At 47.5% G+C, this 22,020-nt stretch overlaps 1 protein-coding gene across 1 annotated transcript in view; it reads right to left on the bottom strand.

Annotated features, from left to right (window-relative positions):
* The window catches only part of ADAMTS15 (ADAM metallopeptidase with thrombospondin type 1 motif 15), a 49,295-nt gene extending 29,810 nt beyond the window's left edge, over positions 1-19,485 (bottom strand). The window contains exon 1 of the mRNA XM_083162881.1: positions 17,746-19,485. Coding sequence (XP_083019007.1) covers positions 17,746-18,708 — 963 coding nt within the window. The 5' untranslated portion in view covers positions 18,709-19,485. The remainder of the gene's footprint in view (positions 1-17,745) is intronic.
* Between the last annotated feature and the right edge of the window lie 2,535 nt (positions 19,486-22,020).

Here is a 22,020-nt window from a genome sequence, read left to right as displayed (position 1 = left end):
ATCAATTACATAGCTCCCCACAGGTGCTGGCAGTCATACATTACCAGGGAAGCCCAGTAACAGAGTGTTTTCTCCCTGAAGGAGAGGGTAAGGTTTGGGGGTATTGCTGCGCACCTCAAATCTGTCTAGATTCTGTGGGTGTGTCTTAGGAGTGTCACGGTTGTTTTAATGCAAGTGGCAGTGTTAACAACGCACAGCTGCAGGCATTAGAGGTGAAGAAACTGCAGCTGCCATTGGGATGGGGATGGGGCAGATTCCTTTCAATACAGATGTTGCAGGCTATATTATATATTATATTATATCGCCAGTCCCTGCCAGTGGCTGGCTACCACCAGGGGTGCGCGCGCCCCATGCCAACAGAGCCTGCCGCCGGTTGCCCCTGGGCAGCATCTCCAGGGAGACGCTGCCCAGCCGCCGTGATACTGGGACGCGCATGCGCGTGAGACGCACACGAGTCCCAGTCCCTATCGCCGGCGCTCGCCAGTGAAAGGGATCTGGCGGGCGCTGGGCAAAGATGTAGCCTGCTACATCTGTAGATGCCGTGATTTACAGCAATAAGAAATGATACTTTACGGCTAAAACCTGGATGTTTGATGCATCTTTATCCTGTAATAAACCTGGAAAAGTCATCTTCAGGCTTCTCTGTAACAGCTAAATTCTCCCCATATACTTCTTATCATGTTGTAGCATGTATTCACTTAGCATTGCACTTTATAGCAGGGTGCACTGGGAGATCATTTAAAGGAGAACAATACAGTGATTGCTTCTAAAGCTAAATGACATAGGCTGTACATGGGGTAATCCATGTAACACGTCACTGCCCCCCACACCACCTCTAAAGGTACGTACACACTGGGGCAGTGGTTCCCAAACTGTGTGCCGCGGCTCCCTGGGGTGCCTCGGGACACATGCAGGGGTGCCGCGGCTTGGTGGTCCAGGACCAACTCAAATTATTAATGGTTAATTATTTATGAGCAAAACCAGTGCTGGTGGCTGCCAGTCATAGAATGTGTACAAACAGAAGCAAATCCTGCCCTTTACCACATAACTGCCGCTAAGAATCGCATATAAACCCAATCTAATAAAAAAAATTTGGACCTAGGGGTGCCGTGAAAAAAATTATGATTCTCTAGGGTGCCGTGAATCAAAAAAGATTGGGAACCCCTGCACTAGGGGATAATCATCATTAACGATATGCACAATAGTGTTATTGTTTATTTTATTATTGTGCATGTCGTCTAATGCAGGGGTTCCCAAATGAGGTCCTCGGGACCCCACACATTGCACATTTTCCAGGTCACCCAGCAGGTGCAAAGGTGCATTCATTACTGACTGACACATTTGAAAATATCCACAGGTGGAGCTAATTATTTTGATTTTGTGAGGAGACCTGGAAAACATGTGCAATAATGCGAACAGATCAGACTGACCCCTAAGATACGGAACACCCATTTATTAAGTCAACACGAGCCCGCACCCAACTCTTGGGGCATAGCACTTGGATTCGCAACATCTCTATCCCACTATAATTGCATACTGTAGTGTCATATCGCTGCTGCAACCAAAGACACAGCGGAGATGTGACCTGCATCTCGGAATTAGGGCCAATACTTGCACTATAAGGATATGATTCTGATTCACACCTGATTGCACGGCTGCTAATTTTCGGAGCTAAGTGATCAGGTAATGTGCTGGGACGCAAAGCCGCCCCATGGACAGTACAGTAATGACCATCGGTGGGTGAAACCATCAATGATCTCCCAACGCTTAGTTGGTGACCATCGATGGCCACTCACAGTATCGCCATCCATTATGAGCACAACCATGGCCATACCTAGCATGGTAGGCACATAAGTGGCGTGGCCAGCAGGTAAGGTGGCCAGTGCGGGGGGCATGACATCATGATTACATTATCATGGCCCCGCCAAAACACTATAGTGCTGAAAAATCTGGCACTGTATCGGAGGGGGCAGAGCTACGATGACAAAACTCAGCGCAAATCGTGCCTTTGGGTCCCCCTTGGACCTCCCAACTGTTGGTGCTGCAGGTGATTTTCTGTTGCATCCCAGGATGCAGCACTGGATCACACATGTATGCACGAGATTGGATTGCTCATCATGACTGTGTCTGCGTCATTGTTCACAAGGGTTAAACAGGTATCTTGACTCTGCCGTTGGTAAACCACAGAGCGGGGAGAAGATGCTGTGACCCCTGACTGACTTTGGGGGGGGCACTTGTATGTTTTAATCTTGAGAGCTTTATAAGGCAAAACACAGGCTGACAAGAAGCCCTGCAGGTGGCATGTTCAGACGCATCTCTGCGGGGACGTGTCACTCAGCCGGCTGAGTGCTCATCCAGGTCTGTCAGTGCCTTCACAGTTGCCTGTCAGCACTTCCTATCCATCATAATCTGCGCTGCGCGATGCTCTGCAGATCTCGGCAGGAAATGTTTTACACCAGAGTCATTAAATGCTCTATAGGATTTCACTCAAGAGAGTTGTGTTGTCATTTTACATTACTTCCATGGACTTTCCAGGACACAGACACTACAAGCTATGGATGTCGTCCAGGTCTCACCTGCCATCCATTATAAAGTGTCATAGAAGTGACTGTATAGGGCAGGATTGACCAACCTGTGCCTCTTCAGCTGCTATGAAACTACATGTTCCAGCATGCCCTGCGCAGGGAATGCTCAAACTGAGTTAGGGCATGCTGGGATGTGTAGTGTCACAACAACTAGAGAGATGCAGGTTGGCCAGACCCTGCTACAGGAGATCATGCAGGGTACACAGGCATGGGTTCTGGATTAACAGATCTACAGGGGTAAATTTACTAAGATGGGAGTTGCTATGGGCAATTCTATTTCAGATGGGATGTTGCTATGGGCAACCAATCGGAATCTATTATCTTCTAGAAGGTGCTAAAAGGAGATTCTGATTGGTTGCCCATAGCAACATCCCATCTGGGATAGCTCTCCCATCTTAGTAAATTTACCCTAAAATGTCTAGATATGGTCAAACGATAGACATGCACAAGATTGCATTAAAAAGTGCCAATACCTAGAGGGCAGGAAGAAGGGAACACTACATGGTAACCAATACATTTTACATGGACATCTTTGTGAATGGGTGAAGACCGGACCCGGAACGCCAGACTCCATTCATAAAACTGTTCCATTCCGGAGCTTGTACTGCCCGGTCCGGGGGTGTCCCATTTGGTGGGGGGTCCTACCAGTATGGACCACACAGGGAAGCTGTATTGAATAACCCCCCCCCCCAACATTTTTCAATTGAAACCTCCCACGTCCCCACAACAGAATACAAGAACAACAAATATGACCTAAATTCCTATTTCATCCCGCTCAGGAACATATCCATCATTGACAAAGGACTAGAACGCCATGAAGCACATCCCAGTGCTGTACTATATGGTACCAGGCACAGACAGCCTTCCAATCAGTGTATCATGGGCCAGCTGTGCACACTGACAGCCTCCATAGCCCACTATAGTCTTCTTCTTGCCAGCAAAGCATGTAACTCGCACACTGCTGTGTAACCCAGCATCCAGTTCTTGCGCCTGTCTGACCCTGCGCCATAACACTCAGCACCGGTCTTTGATGTGTTCAAAATTACATTTCTCAATTGCCCAATAATTATAAATATCCAATTTGCAGGGGACACCCTGCAGCTTATCATTGTGCTGTTATCACAAGCGGTTTCCATCCCTGATGACAAGGTTGTGGCTTGGCGCCCAGCACCTGCCCAGCACACTGACCCCAGTCTGGCTGACAGCATAAATACAATGCACATTATGTAGTAATGGGACATAGAGGCTTATGGTCGGGTAGAACAGCTCTGAAGAATATGTTGACACATTATTATAGTTACTACTGTACATCTTGCTGACATAGTCGTAATACATAATAATAATACGCTTGTCAAACAGAAGGCGGTCCATGGGTGCATAGTGTAATTATAAATACCAGTTCATTATGCTGGCAAAATATAATAGAATTGTCATTCTCTGTGTCGGGATTCTGGTATACAGTGGTTCATTCCATTTAATGAAAGGAAATAACTATGAACCAAGGGCCACAACTGAATGGGGCCAGCCGCAACTACTGGTTGGCCGCATGGCACTCACCAAGAGGGCCGGTCGAGTGCAGGGGATGCGGTCTGACAACCGTAAGCTGGAGTAGGCTATCCCTAAATCACAGAGCTGGCCCTAGGCATAGGCAATCTATGCAAATGCCTAGGGCATTTAGAATGCCATGGGGCACACAGCTCATGCAACTGAGCAAGCAGCCTCTGGCATTATGTGTATAAGGTGCACTATTGTGTGGCATAATGTGTATAAAGGGCACTGTACCACTGTGTGGTGCAGTGTGAATAGGGAGAAATACTATTTAATTTAATGTGAATTAGGCGCAATGCAGTGTGGTGTAATGTGAATAATGAGCTATACAGTGTGGTGTAATGTAAATAAGTAGCAATACAGTGTGGTGTGATGTGAATAATAAGCAATGGGTCATGTGCGGAACTAGCAATAGTGCTAGGTGGCACCACAAAATATTGACTGGGGCAGAAAATTAGCTAGGGCCGGCTCTGCTAAATCATCCAGCCTTGTCTTTTGCTCCGAGCTTCTGGCTGCCATGATTTACATGATGCGAGTGATGCCATGACGGGTAGTGGTTTAGGTCAAGTCCTTCACTATGCCACTGGGGCCTAGACCCCGACGCTGGCATGTTTAGCGGATATTTTGCACATCTCTCACAGAAACATTGACACTGTTTTATCCAATAGGAAGCTGCATGCATAAAACTTGCAGATCTCAATTGGTCCATTGGGACAAACCTTAATTTGTCAGACCGTTTAACTCAATGGTTCCCAAACTGTGTGCCTAGGCACCCTGGGGTGCCTCAGGACACTTGCAGGGGTGCCTTGGGTTGGTGGCCCAGGATCAATTCATATTATTTATGGTCAATGTACCAGGCAAAACCAGGGCTTGTGGCTGCCAATCATAATATATGTGGACAAACAGAAGCAAATCCTGTCCCTCACCAGATAACTGTGACATATAAACACAATGCACTTAATTTAATTTATTTATTTTTTCTGAATTTCTCGATAAGCAGCTTTTGGACTAGGGGTGCCTTGAAAATATTTTCATGCTCTAGGGCGGCGTGATTCGAAAAAGTTTGGGAACCCCTGGTTTAACTGTTTGCAATTCCATAGCAGTAGATGAGTCTTGGGCAAAACTACCTGAGTGCACCATTTCCAAGGCTTAGCTGAGAACACCCCAATAAAATAACATGGACCAATTCAATGGATATTGCACAGGGCTACTGGGAACTCAGAACCCCCGTGTATACCACTATATTATAAATAAGGGGCCAATATGCCTGTGGTGTAGGCTCCGTCTGGCTTTCTCATGCACTGAAGCCCAGCGCTGTCACATTATACAGACAGCCCACAGGCTGCTGACATGACACTTCCCAGAACTAATGAGAAGTAACCCAGAGCTGGCACCTCGCTGACATGATGCAGGTTCATCCTATTTCTCTGCTGGGGATTCTTAGCATTCCTGATTCATGGTGCACCGGCTGCCTGCAGCTATTTGGAGAACAAGATCATTTGTTATCTTTCCTCCCCAAGTTCCCAGAAGTCTGACACAAATGCTGCACCTAATAGTTATTGTGCAGGAGAGAAAATAAAGGCTGCTCTATCTCGTACATGCCAATTTTTTTAAAACACCTCTCTCTGGGAGAAGCCCGGAGAGGAGTGAAAGGGGGGCTGGACGAGGCTTCCTTTTGGGGGTGGGGGGAGGCTGACGTCACCAAGCCCTGCCCCCACGTCCAACAGCCGCGTTAATTTTTTGGGTCCTTGGATGGGGGAGGGGCTAAAATGATGCAAAATGATGCAATTTGCATCGTTTTAGCCCCACCCCCTCCCAGCGGACCCACGAAATTCAGACTTTTAGACCGCGGGGAAGGGGGGAGCAGGAGCTGTGGCTACAATGAGGGAGACTTGCCCACCTTCCTGGGGGGGCGGGAGGGGGACCCGATTTGTGGGACCTTCCCGGCCATTCCGGGAGGGTAGGCAAGTATGCTCTATCTCCAAGGGCAGGTATCCCCTGTATATTGCATTACCCCTCATATATGCACTGAAGACCCATTAGCCACAACAACCAACCATATGGTGATGGTACACGGTCAGTGTACACAGGCAATAGGTCCACATCATGTACTAGAGGATAACAGCAAGAATCTGTTTGCTATGGGCAACATCTCTCACTTCTACAAGCTCACGCTTTAGTAAATGTACCCTTAAGTATGGTATGTTCCCATATTATTAGTTCATTAAATACATCCGTTGTTCACAACTTTATCAATGTAACAAGAATCCCTTGTTTCTATGGCATTTGACAAATATGAAATGTAAACAGAAGTCTACAATTGTGAAGCGCAAAGGAATCTGCTGCCATATATAAAACTAGGGTGACCAACTCATCCCTTTAATCCGGGACACATATTAATTACACAGGTTCTGTGGCAGATTAAAACCAGGTGAAATGGAGTCTTGGGGTGTGGCAGTTTAAAACCAGGTGAAAGCCAGCCACAGAACCTGTGTAATTAATATGTGTCCCGGATTAAAGGGATGAGTTGGTCACCCTATATAAAACTGTAAATAAATAAGAAAGTCCATCAAGTGACATCATATAACATAGCTGGTGATTGGCTGTAAGGGTCTCTTCACTAACCTATAGCATAGAAAGGGTCTCACAAAGAGCATTACCCTACTGGACAATGAGGCCACAGACCCAGGTATGGGAATATGAGTATATATATATATATATATATAATTATTTCCATGCATCTGTATTGCAGCTCAGATCACAGCGTTTCACTGACGCTCGTTTCCATGGTCCCGGCCAAGTCCGTCACGCTGCTTTTTTTAGCGACTTATCTTTAGGGATAGTGAGCGCAAGTTCAGTCCAGTTTGGGAAAAGCACACGGTCAAGATCTGGTACAGAGAGTCCACATTCCCATACAATCAGCTGTTCTTCCCACAGAGATATAACATGGTAATAATGTGTGATTCTAAGGGGAGGTGACCGGATGTCAGCTCCTGGGGGATGCTCAGGGCAGAAGCCTATCAGTGCCATGCAGCCCAAGACACACTGCAGCAGATGTTAGCTGGGGCAGGAGGAAGAAGGGTCTCCTATATAAAGTAGTACAGGTCGAGTATCCCTTATCCAAAAAGTTCGGGATCACGACCAATTTATATAAGGGATTCATCTGGAAAACATTTTTTTTTACATACTCGCCTGGTCCCCCGATGTCCACATGATCCTCGGCAGCCATCGTGTTCATCTTCAAAGGTATCCCCAGTCCCAAAGATTTATTGCATGTGTGCGCCGGTGACGTCATGATTTCACCTACACACCCACGCAATGCATCCTCTAAAGATGAGCCCTATGGCCGTCGGCGGACCGCCAGGCGACCCACTGGGTATGAAAACTGGTAGGGGGTGGCAAAACAAAACACCAGAAAAAACTATGGTTTATGGAATAATTTATTTCAGTTTTCAGATATCCGGATAACAGATACTTGATATGTAAGACAATTAGCAGTTCCAGCATTGGCCAGGTCGGCTAGAGTCTATGGGGCTTTAGATGGGAGTTCTATTGAAGATAGGATGTTGCCCATAACAACCAATCAGAATCTACATCTTATTTATTTAGCACATTCTAGAAGATAATAGATAGAGGGGTGGGGCTAAAATGAGGCAAATCACGTGACTTTAGGCCCGCCCACTGCCCTAATCGTGCTATATACTTTTTGGGGCAGGCATAATAACGTCAAGCTTCGTCCCCACCCAGGAAAGGCTTCTCCCAAACAGGAGAAACAATAAGTAGGTAAGTATGACCTGTATCCTCAATCATGGGTGGCAGATGCATCCCCCTATAGGTGTGATAGGTGACACGTCTAATGAACGTCATAGTAGAGTGTGGGTTTTCCTTTTACTGTGGATATCTAGTGTTTTTGTATAAGGTGTCTGTGTGTAATACATACCTCCCAACTGTCCCGCTATTTGGAGACTGTCCCACTGTCCCTCCTGCTGGTGGGCCACACCCATCTGGTGTGTAGCCCGGTCCCTTTATCAGGCCAGCTGTGCCTTCAGCGTGACAGGTCCTGATTTTCAAAAGACAAAATGAGAAGTATGGTCAGAGCCAGAATAAGAGGGGGGGGGGGGGGGGGCATGTCACCCCAGGCCCCCGTACCTGGGGCCCTCTGGAACCTTAATCCGGCTCTCGGTATGGTGATAGGATAGACACTGCCACTTGGGGCTACATTTACTAAAGTGTGAGCTTTTACAAGTTAGAGAGATGTTACCCAAAGCAACCAATAATATTCAATAAGGTGCTAGACTAGAGGTGGCCAAACTGGTCCTCGATATTTACCACCGGTCCACGTTTCCCAGACCACCCAGCTGGTGCACAGGTGCAGTCATTACTAACTGTCACATTTCTCAGACTCCCTAGCTGGTGCACAGCTGTAGTGATTACTAACTGTCACATTTCCCAGACCCCCTAGCTGGTGCACAGGTGCAGTCATTACTAACTGCCACATTTCCAAACCTGATGCATTCATTCATACTATAGATCCACAGGTTGCCAGAGACACATGAACTGTTGGTAGATCTTGAGGACAGTTTTGGCCACCCCTGTGCTAGATAAATGATAAGTATAATATGATTGGTTGCTATGGGCAACATCTCTCACTTTCTATAAAAATCACACTTTAGTAAATGTACTCCTTAGTGCAGGGGTATCGAACTCCAGTCCTCAAGAGCTACCAACAGTTCACGTTTTCTAGCTGACCTGGCTGGGGTACAGGTGCACTCATTACTGACTGACACATTATAAATGATCCACAGGTGGAGCTAATTATTTCACTTATGATTCTGGGAGGAAACCTGGAAAACGTTAACTGTTAGTAGCTCTTGAGGACTGGAGTTGGCTACCCCTGCCTTGGTGTATATGGATATTGGAGCTGAGCATCAGTTAGGGTTACCACCTTTCCTCTTTAATTCCGGACACATATTAATTACACAGGTTCTGTGGAAGTTTAAAATCAGGTGAAATGGAGTCTTGAAGTCAGCCAGCCACAGAACCTGTGTAATTAATATGTGTCCGGAAATAAAGGGGAAAGGTGGTAACCCTAGCATCAGTAATGTGTAAGAAGTGCCTGATTGTCCACACACAGGACCATTACTGCTGTTACCCCACCGTGGGGGAAATGTATTATCCTTCTAATGAGTGGTAACCAATAAGCTTCTAGCTAGCATTTGTCAGGTACATACTGTACCTCCCAACATGACTCTCTCCAGGAGGGACACAATGCTCTGCTTCTGCACTTCCCTCTTGATGTATGATTATCATCACCTGTGTTGAACAGGTTAATTGATGAGACAGGTGCTTCAACACAGGTGATGACAATCATACATCAAGAGGGAAGTGCAGGAGCAGAGCAATGTATCCCTCCTGGAGAGGGTGGTGTTGGGAAGTATGCAGGTATATTCTATAACATGACAGCTGGAAGCTGACTGGTTACTGAGGGTAATAGCTTCCCTTGTCTACAACACACTGTAGAAGGTCTGGTACGTCTCCCCAGGATCCTTCAGCTGGTGTGAGGTTTATTTATTAGAAAAATGAATGTGAGACAGCTTTTTTACATTAATGAGCTGATTGGGCAGAATATTTCTCCCCCTTTGGAGTCGATACCCCATAGTATCCTTGCTTAGTGGGTGGCTGCACATAACTGTCACAGTTTCTAGACCCTGTGGAAGGTCACATGATCCAGGTCACCCAGCAGGTGCACAGGCACCAGATTGGTTTAATGAATGATTTCTGGGGTTACACCCATAAGCTTTGCACATGTCCATTTGTCACAAGGAAGCGTAGAGCAATCTGGCACCGGTAACGCGCCGGGGCTTATTTTGCAGAACAGAACCAGACAGCGCAGTTATATTCAGTTACAGCTGAGCTGTGAAACAAGACTGGAAACAGAATGCACTGTCTGTGCGGGGATGGGCAGAGAAAGAGGAGGAAATGAAATGACATGTAATTTTGGTAGGATGTGTATTTATTTGGCCAGCGGTGCAAATGAGGACAGAGGCAGGCAGAAGGATGGAGAGCTGTGTGAGGTGAACTCTTGTGAACCCCAGGGAGCCCTGAAACATAGCTGGGAGATGTTTCCTACAGCAGGAAGCAGCAGTCAGGAGCTGTGGGATGAGATTCGCTGACTCTGCCAGATGAGAGGGGGTGCTTCAGCCAATCAATGCAGCACATTGGGCCTTGCCTGGAGTGAGCAGCCCAGGAATATAGCAGCAGACCCCTGTTGCACTGAAGGGGGGCTAGTGTCATATTTAATGTTGAAGGAGAGGGGGCTCATCCTTACTAGACTCCATGGTGAAAATAAAGCTGACAGTATTTTTCCTACATGCACCCTCTTTGCATTGTAGCAGGCGTTCTCCCGAAGCAAAGTTACACCTTATTTTTGTGTGTGTGTGTGTGTGTGTGTGTGTGTGTGTGTGTGTGTGTGTAAATATATATCTGTATATATGAGGCTTATCTGTAAATGTGGCTTTATCTGAGCCTCTTACACCCCATTATAGCCCCTTGCTCCCTAGGCAGCAGTGAAGAATGTTGGATGAGACCAGTTCTCTCTCTATAAATCTATTGTACGTAGATAAAGTGGGGACAGTGTGTAATACTGTGCAGGCCTTATGTCTTACACACTGCAGTCATGATCGCTGTTTGTGGCAGAATATAGTTGCTTCTGTTGGAACATGGGCCTGCAAGGACACACTCAGCGGATCTTTCCATACAGCTGAATGATAGTGGTTGTGCCAGCCTGGGTAATATTCAGTAGTGCAGATATCCACTCAGCGTGCAACTCTGAATCGTCTCAGTGTCATACTTGCCTACTCTCTCGGAATGACCCCCCACACACACACAAACACATCCTTCCAATTCTCTGAGCTGTCTGCCTTTGTCTCATTCCCCTACCTCTTCTGTGCTGATACCTATACAACATTCATGAACTTATTCTGGGAGTTCTTTATTATTCAGCCGCTCTGTTCTTTACATGTTGACATGACCAGGATTCAAACACATAAGTGCAAGAATGTGGTATAAAGATGTATGCCCCAAAAAAGGGCCTTTTGGCACAGGACAGTGGTCAAGCACAAGATAGTAAGGGGGAAATTTACTACTATGGGAGTTCTATTTCACAGGGGATGTTGCTATGGCCAACCAATCTGATTGGTTGGCCATAGCAACATCCCCTGGGAAATAGAACTCTCATCTTAGTAAATTTCCCCCTAAGTAACTTTGAGCCGCAGTTGGTCTGACAGCTCTTAGCTTCTAGTATTTATCAGCTATATTGCAGTGGGGGAAGTGCGGATCAATGAGTCCGGAAAGGGCCGGAGCTATTGGAATTAATTAATTAAAAATGAAATAAAGAATGCAGTGATAGGTAAAGAGGTAATGCTGGTTATTGTTACTTGACTTATGCTATACTCTAGTAAGTTATGTACCTGCAGTTATTTTCCAGACGGCCAGTTGCTGTGCCAGCAGGAGTAAGTGGATGTGACCAGGCATACGCTTCCCTACATTATGCTGTTACCATGCTGGAATAACATGTCTGGGGAATGTTTCATGCATGATCAGAGGAATGAAGGTTACAGGCAGAAGGTTACATCCATGAAACAACTATATCATTCAATGTACAATATTGGTCTACCTATGTCCTTATTACAAGTACAGTATGAGCTTTGTTATACTGGTACAATTTATTACCTGTTAGGTGCAATAATTGGCACATGTGCAGTCCAGAACAATAGTGTCACAGTGTTCGCATGTGTCTATGGCATCGCTATTGCTTGAGGTGGCTTGACCAATCCATGGGCAGTTCAGGGCGGACTGGGAGGTGACCTACTGTCTTTACAGGAAGGGTTATGGGAGTGGCTTGGGCATGCTATGTGAGTGGCATGGGTGTGCTATGGGAGTGGCATGGGTGTGCTATGGGAGTGGCATGGGTGTGCTATGGGAGTGGCTTGGGTGTACTATGGGAGTGGCATGGGATTGAACAGGATGCACAAGCAGCTTCTGTTGATTATAAGTATATGTAGCAGTGACTTTCTTGCTTTGTCAAATAGACAAATATATTGATATATAAGTGTCTGAAGAGCCTATTCATCATCACTTGGGTCCTGTTACATACGCAGAAATGCTACTTTTCACTTGTCTTAACTCTTAAGTAACAGACGAGACTCATTAATTACTGGGGACATGAAGTGGCCGTCCCATGCATAACAATTTTTTTTTTTATTACATTTTTTGACTGCTAGAACGTACTGTACTTTTCAGGTGGTCTTAGTTTCCATGGTCCTATTTCTTCCTATGAGAAGGATGTCTAGGCTGCCGAGAGGGATCTGTCTGGATCCCTTCTCCCTGCATCCCCTCCAGCTGTGCAAATGTATCAAGTTCACACATGCACACTAATAACAGCAGATCAGCAGTGGTAAGTATTGTGGGGGCAGACATTTCTGAGGACAGCCGTCCCCACACCGGAGCAGGAATGAATTGCTAGGGTACTATAGCATACACCACCGCAACTCACTGTCAGTTGAATTCTTTATTAACAGACACCTTTTATAATGATTACACCCAGGGCTGTCTTAACAGTATTGTAGGCCCTGGGCAAAGCAGTGCACTGGGGCCCCTACACACCCAATTAACTGCAATTTATTTTAAAACAAATCATAACATGCCTTTCCTGCAGTCCTGCACCATCTCTCGCCATGCTTCCATACAATGAATGGCTGTCAGCACTCTGGTACTGTAGATAACTCCACCAATCAGCATGCAGGCAGCCATTCACTGTCTGGCTGCAGGCTGAGAAGCAGGAAGAGAATGCAGCCTGGCTGCTCTGATTCTCTACTACCTCCCAAGAATCTCAGGAGGCAGATGAGCACAGCTCACTCTGCCCCTGCTCAAAGGCCCCTAGAATTGGAGGGCCCTTCAGTGTTCGCGAAAACCACCCAAAAAAGTGGGTTCCGGGGACCCTTTACTTCTAAAAATTGGAGTCCTACCTGACCTTTTCTGGGTCCCAACGGAATAAAGCCTCCTCTCCCCTTCTCCCCAGCATGGCACATGTGGGTTGGGGGAAGTATCAATTGGTCCACTCGCATCAAGATACAGATATACTAGAAACTATATGATCCTGAAAACAGGGACAGTGCGCGCGGGAGACGCGCGCTAAAAATTTAGGGCATGTTTTTTTTTTTTGGGGGGGGGGGGGGGAGTGGTGTGGTCACATAGTAGTATCAATTCACATTATAGCACACAACGTATTGCCCAGTACACATTACAGCACACACCGTTATGCCCAGTACACATTCCAACACACACCGTAGTGCCCAGAGCACATTACACCACAAACCGTAATGCCCAGTACACATTATAGCACACACCATAATACCCAGTACACATTATAGCACACACTGTTATGCCCAGTACACATTATAACACACACCGTAATGCCCAGTATATATTATAGCACATAAGTGCTGGTTATCTACATGCTTGATGCCAGGGGTTATATGCTCCTTGCAGGGATTACATGCTTGATGCCAGGGGTTACATGCTTGATGCCAGGGGTTACATGCTCCTTGCAGGGGTTACATGCTTGATGCCAGGGGTTACATGCTTGTTGGCAGGGGTTACATGCTTGATGCCAGGGGTTACATGCTTGATGCCAGGGGTTATATGCTTGATGCCAGGGGTTACATGCTGGTAGGTTCCCCGGGGTCGCCACAAGGGACGGGGGCATTTTATGGCCGTTGCCGGGGGAAGGGATGCATTTTGTGCTCGTTGCCCAGGGGTTGGAGAAGCTGGCATGTTGCTCAGCAGGCTGTCAGCCCGGTGGGGGACTGGATGTGGCTGGAAGAGCTGAAAAGCTGCTCTTTTAGCCACATCCAGTCCCCCACTGCGCTGACAGCCCGCTCACCTCTTCTACTGAGAGCGGCTGTCAGCTTTCATAGCCGCGTTGCTTCCCCCGCCCTCAGCAGATGCATTGACTTACATTGTGGTGGGCGGGCGGGCGGCCAAAGGACACAAGCACAGAATGAGTCTGTGACTCAACCCGCTCAGGGCGCGCAGTGGCAGCAACTAGGAAAACCTGCAGTGATTGGCTGCCGGGCGGCCACTGCGCAATGATTGGGTCCTGGCAGCCGCTACAGTGATTGGTTCAGGTGCAGCACAGCGAGTCCTCGGGGACCCCTTCAGTTTTAAAAACGTTTTAGGGTAAAATACGCAATATAGCACGTTTTTGCGAACACTGCCCTTGGGCAGCTGCCTATTAAGCCCATACGTTAAGATGGGATGCAGTTAAAATCCCGGCGGTCGGGATCCCGGCGTTCAGAATCCCGAACGCCGAAATCCCGACCGCCGAAATCCCGACCGCCGAAATCCCGACACTTTCTCCCTCCTGGGGTGTCCACGACACCCCTGGAGGGAGAATAAATGAGTGTGCCGAGCGTAGCGAGGCACCGGGCCCGCTGCGTGGCGAGCGCAGCGAGCCCGCAAGGGGGGGGCGATCCACGTCCACGTCCCCCCCTTGTCGGGATTCAGAAAATTATTTTTATTATTATTACCAGTTATTTATATAGCGCACACATATTATGCAGCGCTGTACAGATAATATTTTAACACTCACATCAGTCCCTGCCCCAGTGGAGCTTACAATCTATATTCCCTACCACATATACACGCACACACAGACATTCTAGGGTTAATTTGTTGGAAGCCAGTTAGCCTACCAGTATATTTTTGGATTGTGGGAGGAAACCGGAGTACCCGGAGGAAACCCACGCAAGCACGGGCAGTACTGGATAGCGACCTCACTAAATAACGTGCAGGTCAGAAACATTATGATGGATATGTCGCCCATTTTATATTTTCCAGGTTGACATTTTTGCTTGTGTCAACATTTTGACACAACCTTTTAGACCATGTTGACACATTGGATGTTGTTGACCTTTTGTGTGTGTCAACCTAGTGCATGTCGACCTTTTGTTGTTGACCTATTGAATGTCTACCTAGACACTGTTGTGAAAAACTCAAGTTGACTTTTAATGTGACAACCATTGCATGTTGACATTTGCTTGTGCCGACATTTTGTCAACGTCGAGCTAGTGAATGTCGACCTACCATTCGGGTACCGGAGTGAGGGGGCGCCATGGGTTATATATGAATCTTTCATTTGTTTATGGTTTCTTATTACAAGTTTATGTACAAATTTGAATGCCGTATCTGGACCACTGCTTTGAAGTCAGATATCTCCGGTTCTCAAGGGCCGATTTTTTTCAATTCTTGTACCCTTGGAAAGAGGGGATCCTCAGCTTTCAGCTGACGGCCCTTAGACTCCTGGGGGGGGGGGGGGGGGGGGTTTCTGGGTACTCAGAAACCCCCCCTGCGTGCGCTACTGCTGCTACCTGTACAATAGGTGCCACCTCCACCCAAAGCTCAGTACATTAATCCCATCCACAAAACAAAATCTACTTTGTCACTTAAATCCACTTGATCCGCACCTGGGAACGTCATCAATACGTCTATCCATCCCCAGAAGCCAGCGCAAACATTTGTTGTTGTGCCAACACTGCCCTGTTGGCTGGCAAAGCCAAGTGTTTAACCATATAGTTGTATTTGCAACACAGCAGTCACTTGAAACACACATTTCAAAATGTACCCCCTAACAGCCCAGAATGGAGGTTTATGTTCTACTTGCTGAAAATCAAATACAAAAGTCACATGGACATAAACACATAATACAGGTGCTGCGGACATAGGCCCTTATTCTAGTTAACTCTTTCTGACAAATTCCTTCTTAGATGGACAAAACCATGTGCACTGCAGGGGGGCAGATGTAACTTGTGCAGAGAGAATTAGATTTGGGTGGGGTTTTACTTCAAAGTGAGATCTATATTGCAGTGTAAAAATAAAGAAGCCAGTATTTACCCTGCACAGAAACAAAATAACTAACCCAAATCTAATTCTCTCTGCACCTTTTACATCTGCCCCCCTGCAGTGCACATGGTTTTGTCCATCTAAGAAGGATTTTGTCAGAAAGAGTGAACTAGAATAAGGGCCATAATGCGCTGCAGCAGCAGCAACAATAACTTTATGGGCAGTTCAGTTTCACAAGTCTGCTTAAAGAGCTGGGCTGCACATTCTCAGCCCTGCACGGCGAGCAGTCATTGGGTGCTGGTGATGCCATGTTACAGTACTGCGGCGTGTGTCAGCACTTTATGAATAAATATCCCTGTCCCGGCCTGAACATCAGCCAGGGTAAACACGCTACAAGTCCTGGATCCTGTTACACAAGGTTCCTAAATCGTCTTTATATTGCACGGGTAGATAACACCAGACTGTAGGCTCCAATACTCACGTGGGTCTTAAAATAAAGATTCTACTTTGTCTTCCTTATGTAAACCTGCTAAATACGGTGCTGGCAGCAGCCTGTGTCAGTGAGATGAAAGTGTAATGTGTCATTAGTTGCCTGTCACACTGCTCTGCCTCCACCTGCTGAAGTACTGGCATGTGGCAGCGAGCGGGGAGTAACCTGCTATGTTATGATTCGGAGTTTACTGTAGGATCATCCTGCGGTCTCTCCCAGTGTCCTGATCCTACCCAGCTGCCACACACCTACTGTACTGTACATTCATGCATCTCTCCTCACAGCCTGTCACTATAGCAATCCCTTATCTGTATCTGCCTTAATGATAGGGTCAAATATTATAATAAAGGATTCTCAGTAGGGAGGAATTAATATCTGCAGTTTTCACATCATTGATTGATATCCAGCTGTAAGTCACTGTCTCCTTATGTCAGTGTCGCCTGCTGATGCAGCTATGGTTATGTGCCCTGTACTTTTCCTCTATTGCAGTGGTTCCCAAACTTTTTTGAATCACGGCACTCTAGAGTATCAGAATATTTTTCAGGGCACCCCTAGGCCAAAAGTTTTTTTTTAACCCCCCCCCCCCCCCCCCCCCCCAAAAAATGAAAGTTGTGCTTAAATGTCATCCTTAGGTCCAGTTATATGCTGAAGAAAATGATTTACTTCTGTTTATCCACATTTTATAATTGAAAGCCACAAGCACTGATTTTTGCCTATTACATTGAACATAAATAATTTGAACTGGTTCTGGACCAACAATCTGAGGCACCCCTGCAAGTGCTCCGAGGCACCCCAGGGAGCCTAGGCGCACAGTTTGGGAACCACTGGGAACAGCTGATTGTATTCAGCTGTAAGTCACTGTCTCCTGTGTTATATACTCTGTAACCAGGTGCTGGGGATCCCTTGTTCTTTGCCCCCTGATACTTATGTCAGTGTCGCCTGCTGATGCAGCTATGGTTATGTGCCCTGTACTTGTCCTCTATTGTATTCAGCTGTAAGTCACTGTTTGGCTTATTTGTTTATGTACTCTATAATTGGGCGCTGCAGATCCCTTGTGGCGCCATATAAATAAAGATAATAATTATTACGCAGGGCAGAGAATTCTGCTTTGTACATGTCATAGTAGTGGATGACATAACATGAAAGGACATCACACACACACACACACACACACACACACACACAGTGCTTCCTGAAACTGTCTTCCTCTCTGGGACTCACCTGTTTGGTAAAGAGGATAGCAGTGTCCCAGTATTCGGGGTGCTTGTCACTCACTTTGTTCCATTTCTTCTGCCAGGCACAAAAGCTTCTCAGTGTCATAGCAGCATTGGTGGTAACTTTGGGTCCCTTTCCATCATCGGTGAGAACCATAAACTTTACCACAGCGATGTTGATTGGGTTCTGGATGCTCGGATGGCGGTACAGACGAGCTGCCGTGGCCATTAAGGTCAACAAATAGTGCTGAAGGTCATCTCCGTGAAACTTGAGCATTGTCTCGTCAGCCACAATCAAGGTCTCCACGTACCGAGTTATCGATGCGAAGCGTCTGGAGCGTTGGCTGCCCCTGGACCTGGTGCCGTTGGATTGGCTTTTGTTGTGCTTGGAGCCTTTGTATCTCTCTAGAGCCTCCATGATGCCATGGTTCAAACCAGAGCTAACCCCACACCTGGAAGTAGTGTCAATCGACTGGTGCTGAGCTCTCCTTCGCTGCAGCAGGTGCGGCCCCTGCTGGCTACTCCGTAACTGGTCCCATGTGCCGTTTCTCAAAGGGCTGATTAAATATTCCACCCCTTGGTAGCCGAAAGCCCCCCGAAGTCCTCCACAGAGGCTCAGAGCAGCGAAGGAATCACGGTCGGAATTGACATCTCCAGAGTAGAAGCAACGTCTGAGGTTTTGAGACGATTTCGGAAAGGCACCGGGAAAGTGCATGGTAAAAGCTGGTGCAAGAAATTGAGAATCGGGGCTGAGATTTAGGTAGAAATCCTCTTGAAATGCTGAGATCTGGAAGATGACCCCCAAGTCGTTGGCCTGTTCATTGCCTTCTTTAAAATATTGCCTTCCATTTATGTCAGAATCAAGCTTTTTGGGGGTGACCAGAACTCCTTCCAGAGAGGAACACAAAGAAGGGCTAAAGAAGAAGACATCTAATGCCAGCAGCGAGGTGACAGCCAGATGTGTGTTCATGGTGTTCTTGACTCAGTCGCAGACTGGCCAAAAACTTGGGGAAAAAAATATATATACAACACGTTATGCAGAAAGAGGAAAAATCGGTGACAGCCGGGCGAATATATCTCCAGGAAACATTGCAAGAAATAAATACGAAACGTATCCCAACGCTTAAAGGTCTCTGCAAAATTAATGTGAAAAATGTTGCAAAAAAATGAAAAGCAAATGCAAAGTAAAACAAGAGCTGTCCATAAGTCGTAGTCCGCTGGCCCATTGACTAGAAGAGCCTGCACTGATCTCTCAGCCAGTAATCCAGATGTTCATGCTGGTGTATGTCCCACTGGTGGAGTTCCACAGTGCACACTCCTCTACCTGTCTGCTCACAGGCAGCATCAGCCTCTTCTAGGACTATATATACATCCCTGTTCTGTGCATAGGGTGTTTTTTTTCTTTCTGGGAGGTGCTGTGAAGGCTTATTGGACTTGTAGCTCATTATCAGTCACACACACACAGCCTCCCTCTCCTTCCATTGCCGGCAGGGTTTAAAGAGCCAGCAGATCTCATCATCTGCTAGAAACAGCTGTTTTCTCCCAGCTGTAGCCAACTCTCCTTTGCACAATGCTGTAACGTTCTAGAGGACAGATCTGTTGTGTTCTGCAGGACAGTTACCAGAATAAGACCAGGCTGTTCCCCTGCGACCCGCATGGAGGAACTGGGCCAGATGTCCCCAGTGCACTGTATATAAAAGCATTGTTACCCTGCCTCTGTATGCTGGAGAATGAGCTGCTGGGAAGAAGTGACTGTACTTTCTAAAACTTTTTTTCCTCCAGAGTTTTTTGTTTTTTTAAGATGTAATAGAGAGAGACCGCCGTGCCACTAGTGTCCAGCAGGACAGCTGGGAACTATTACTAGTACTTAGCTGATTACTTTACTTACTGCATTTATGCTAATAAGGACAGAGAGCTCCACCCCCAGCTCGTTACATGATGAGCTGATGTTGGCATCACTTCAGTCCAGTGATAATTCTTTGAGCTCAGGGCTGTCACTGTCTCTGTCTATCTGTGCTTTGCACGACCACTCCTGCGGGAAGGATAACCACCTTATTTTGGAAATCGTTCTTTGCCACAGCGGAGGGAAAACACAATGCTTGGACTATACCTAGGGGGTAAAATTACTAAAACTTCTAATAATGAGGGGACATTGCCCATAGCATCAAACCAGATTTTGTTTATAATTTTCTTGGATGCAATAGAGAAATGATTTTGTAAATTTACCCGATAATTTCTGTTCACATTTTCAGTGTAAAGTGCAGCCCTGTTGTTTGAGAGATTAACCACTTCAGTGGTTTGCCCAGAAGTTTCTTGGGCTGAGCTGCCCGAAACATTTTTGGTCATGCCACTGATTGATAGTGGTGCCCATACCTCCCAAATTCTGTGCTTAAGAAATAGGGACACTCGCGCGGGTCCGAAAAGGGGGCGGGGTGTATGCAAATGAGGTCGCGGCTTATGCTAATTAGCCGCGACCTCATTTTCATACGAGAATAGACGCTGTGCGCATGCGCACAGCGTCTATTCTATTACATTGGGGGGTCTCCAAACTGCCACCCCCCGCAGCGGGACAATGCCTGCCGCGGGTGGGACAGCGGGACAGGACCGAAAATCGGGACTGTTCCGCTGTAATCGTGACAGTTGGGAGGTATGGTGGTGCCTCCAGCTGTGCACCACTGGTGCACCACCTCTAGGGGCACACCCCCTGTCACTCCCCCCTCCCCCCCAGGTTGTCACCTCCAGCCAGAGCAGACTCCCCCACCCCAGCGCCGTGCTCTCCTGCTGCCGCCTCCATTCGTAGCAGTGAGCAGACGGCAGGCCCCACTCGGCAAAGTTCGGGGTGGCTTGGGAGTTGAGGTGGTGGCTTGGGAGTTGAGGTGCCCAAGTGCTGAGTGCCCCCATAGCCGCCCCGAACATCCCTGAGCCTGCTGCCTGGTCACTGCTGTGCTGTCTGGAAATGGCGGCGGGTGTAGCGGTAGGAGAAACATGGGGATCCGGGGTGGGGAGTCAGGACTGCACTGGCTGGTGGTGAGCGACATGGGTGGGGGCTGTCCCTAGGTGCTGTGGTGGGTATTTATGGGGCAGGACATACCTGCCCTGGTAGGTTTGTCCTGTCTAGAAAAACCCACCACTCCAGGGGTTAAGGAGGGCACAGGAGACACTGGGGGTAATTTAGAGAAATTATGGGGGTTATTCAAGTTTGTTCGGACCTGCGTGCATTCGCACGCAGTACCGATGTTGCGCATCTGCGCATGCGCAGGCGGGTTTCTGCACATGTGCAGACGTATGGTGCCTGCACCCATGGCATACTTTTGGTTCACCGGGTGTACGCACCCATGCCGGCGTGTGTGTGTGTGGGGGGGGGGGGTGGAGAAGGGTTGGGGGCGTCGGGCTGCCTCATTACCATATTTGAACGCCCAGCGTTCCATGGGCGTTCCCATAAGAACGCTGGGTGTTCTCATGGTAATGAGGCCGTGACGCAGGAGTGGAGGGCGGACAGATGACATCACCGGATGTCAGCTTCCCGCCCCTATTCATGCCAGCGTGCACTTATATAGGTGTTCATTTGCCGGGCGGGGTTTTGTGGATTTGCAAGGCTGCGAATTTGCAGCCTTGCGAATCAACCAGATTAACCCCCTATGTTTCATATGACCGCGTGTGCGCATGGTACACAGTGTGCATGCGTGAACCATGAGCCCAAAGGCAGCGAGCAAAGGCTAGCCTTTCGCTTGCTGCTGACAGTGTGATTGACACCCTGTGGGCGTTTGGGGGCATGTTGTTGGCGATTTCCAAGCAGCCCTCAGAAATAACAGGCAATCCCTGGCTGTTGGGAGGAAGGGCCACTGACGTCATCACTGGCCTCCGTCTCCCCATGGCCTTCCCAGCGCCGAGTGAGTTCTGGCTTACTCAGCGCTGCGGCAGGGGGAAAAAGCATTGGATGGGGATTGATTTTCCCCCCTGCGCACAGCTGCATATGCGTTCACAATAGGTCGACAACATGTTGTCAGAGTCAAAAGGTTGACGCAATTAAACTGTAGACATGGAAAAGGTTGACATAAAAAGGTCTATATGGGTTTTTCACATTTTGTGTCAAAGTTGACAGGACCTCCAATTAGTGTAGCATGTACCCTCGCATGGCTCGCTTCACTCGCCATGCTTCACCACTTTACCGTTACCAATCATACTTCATGTGGATGGTATAGAATGAAAAGTCCCAAAACATGGTGAAATTCGTGAAAAATTATGTCGACCTTTCCATGTGATTGCGATGTTGACTTTTTCC

The sequence above is a fragment of the Crinia signifera genome, chromosome 19 (assembly GCF_055691185.1).
Source record: "Crinia signifera chromosome 19, ASM5569118v1, whole genome shotgun sequence".
Lineage (NCBI taxonomy): Eukaryota > Metazoa > Chordata > Amphibia > Anura > Myobatrachidae > Crinia > Crinia signifera.
This window is presented reverse-complemented; position numbering and strand designations above follow the sequence as displayed.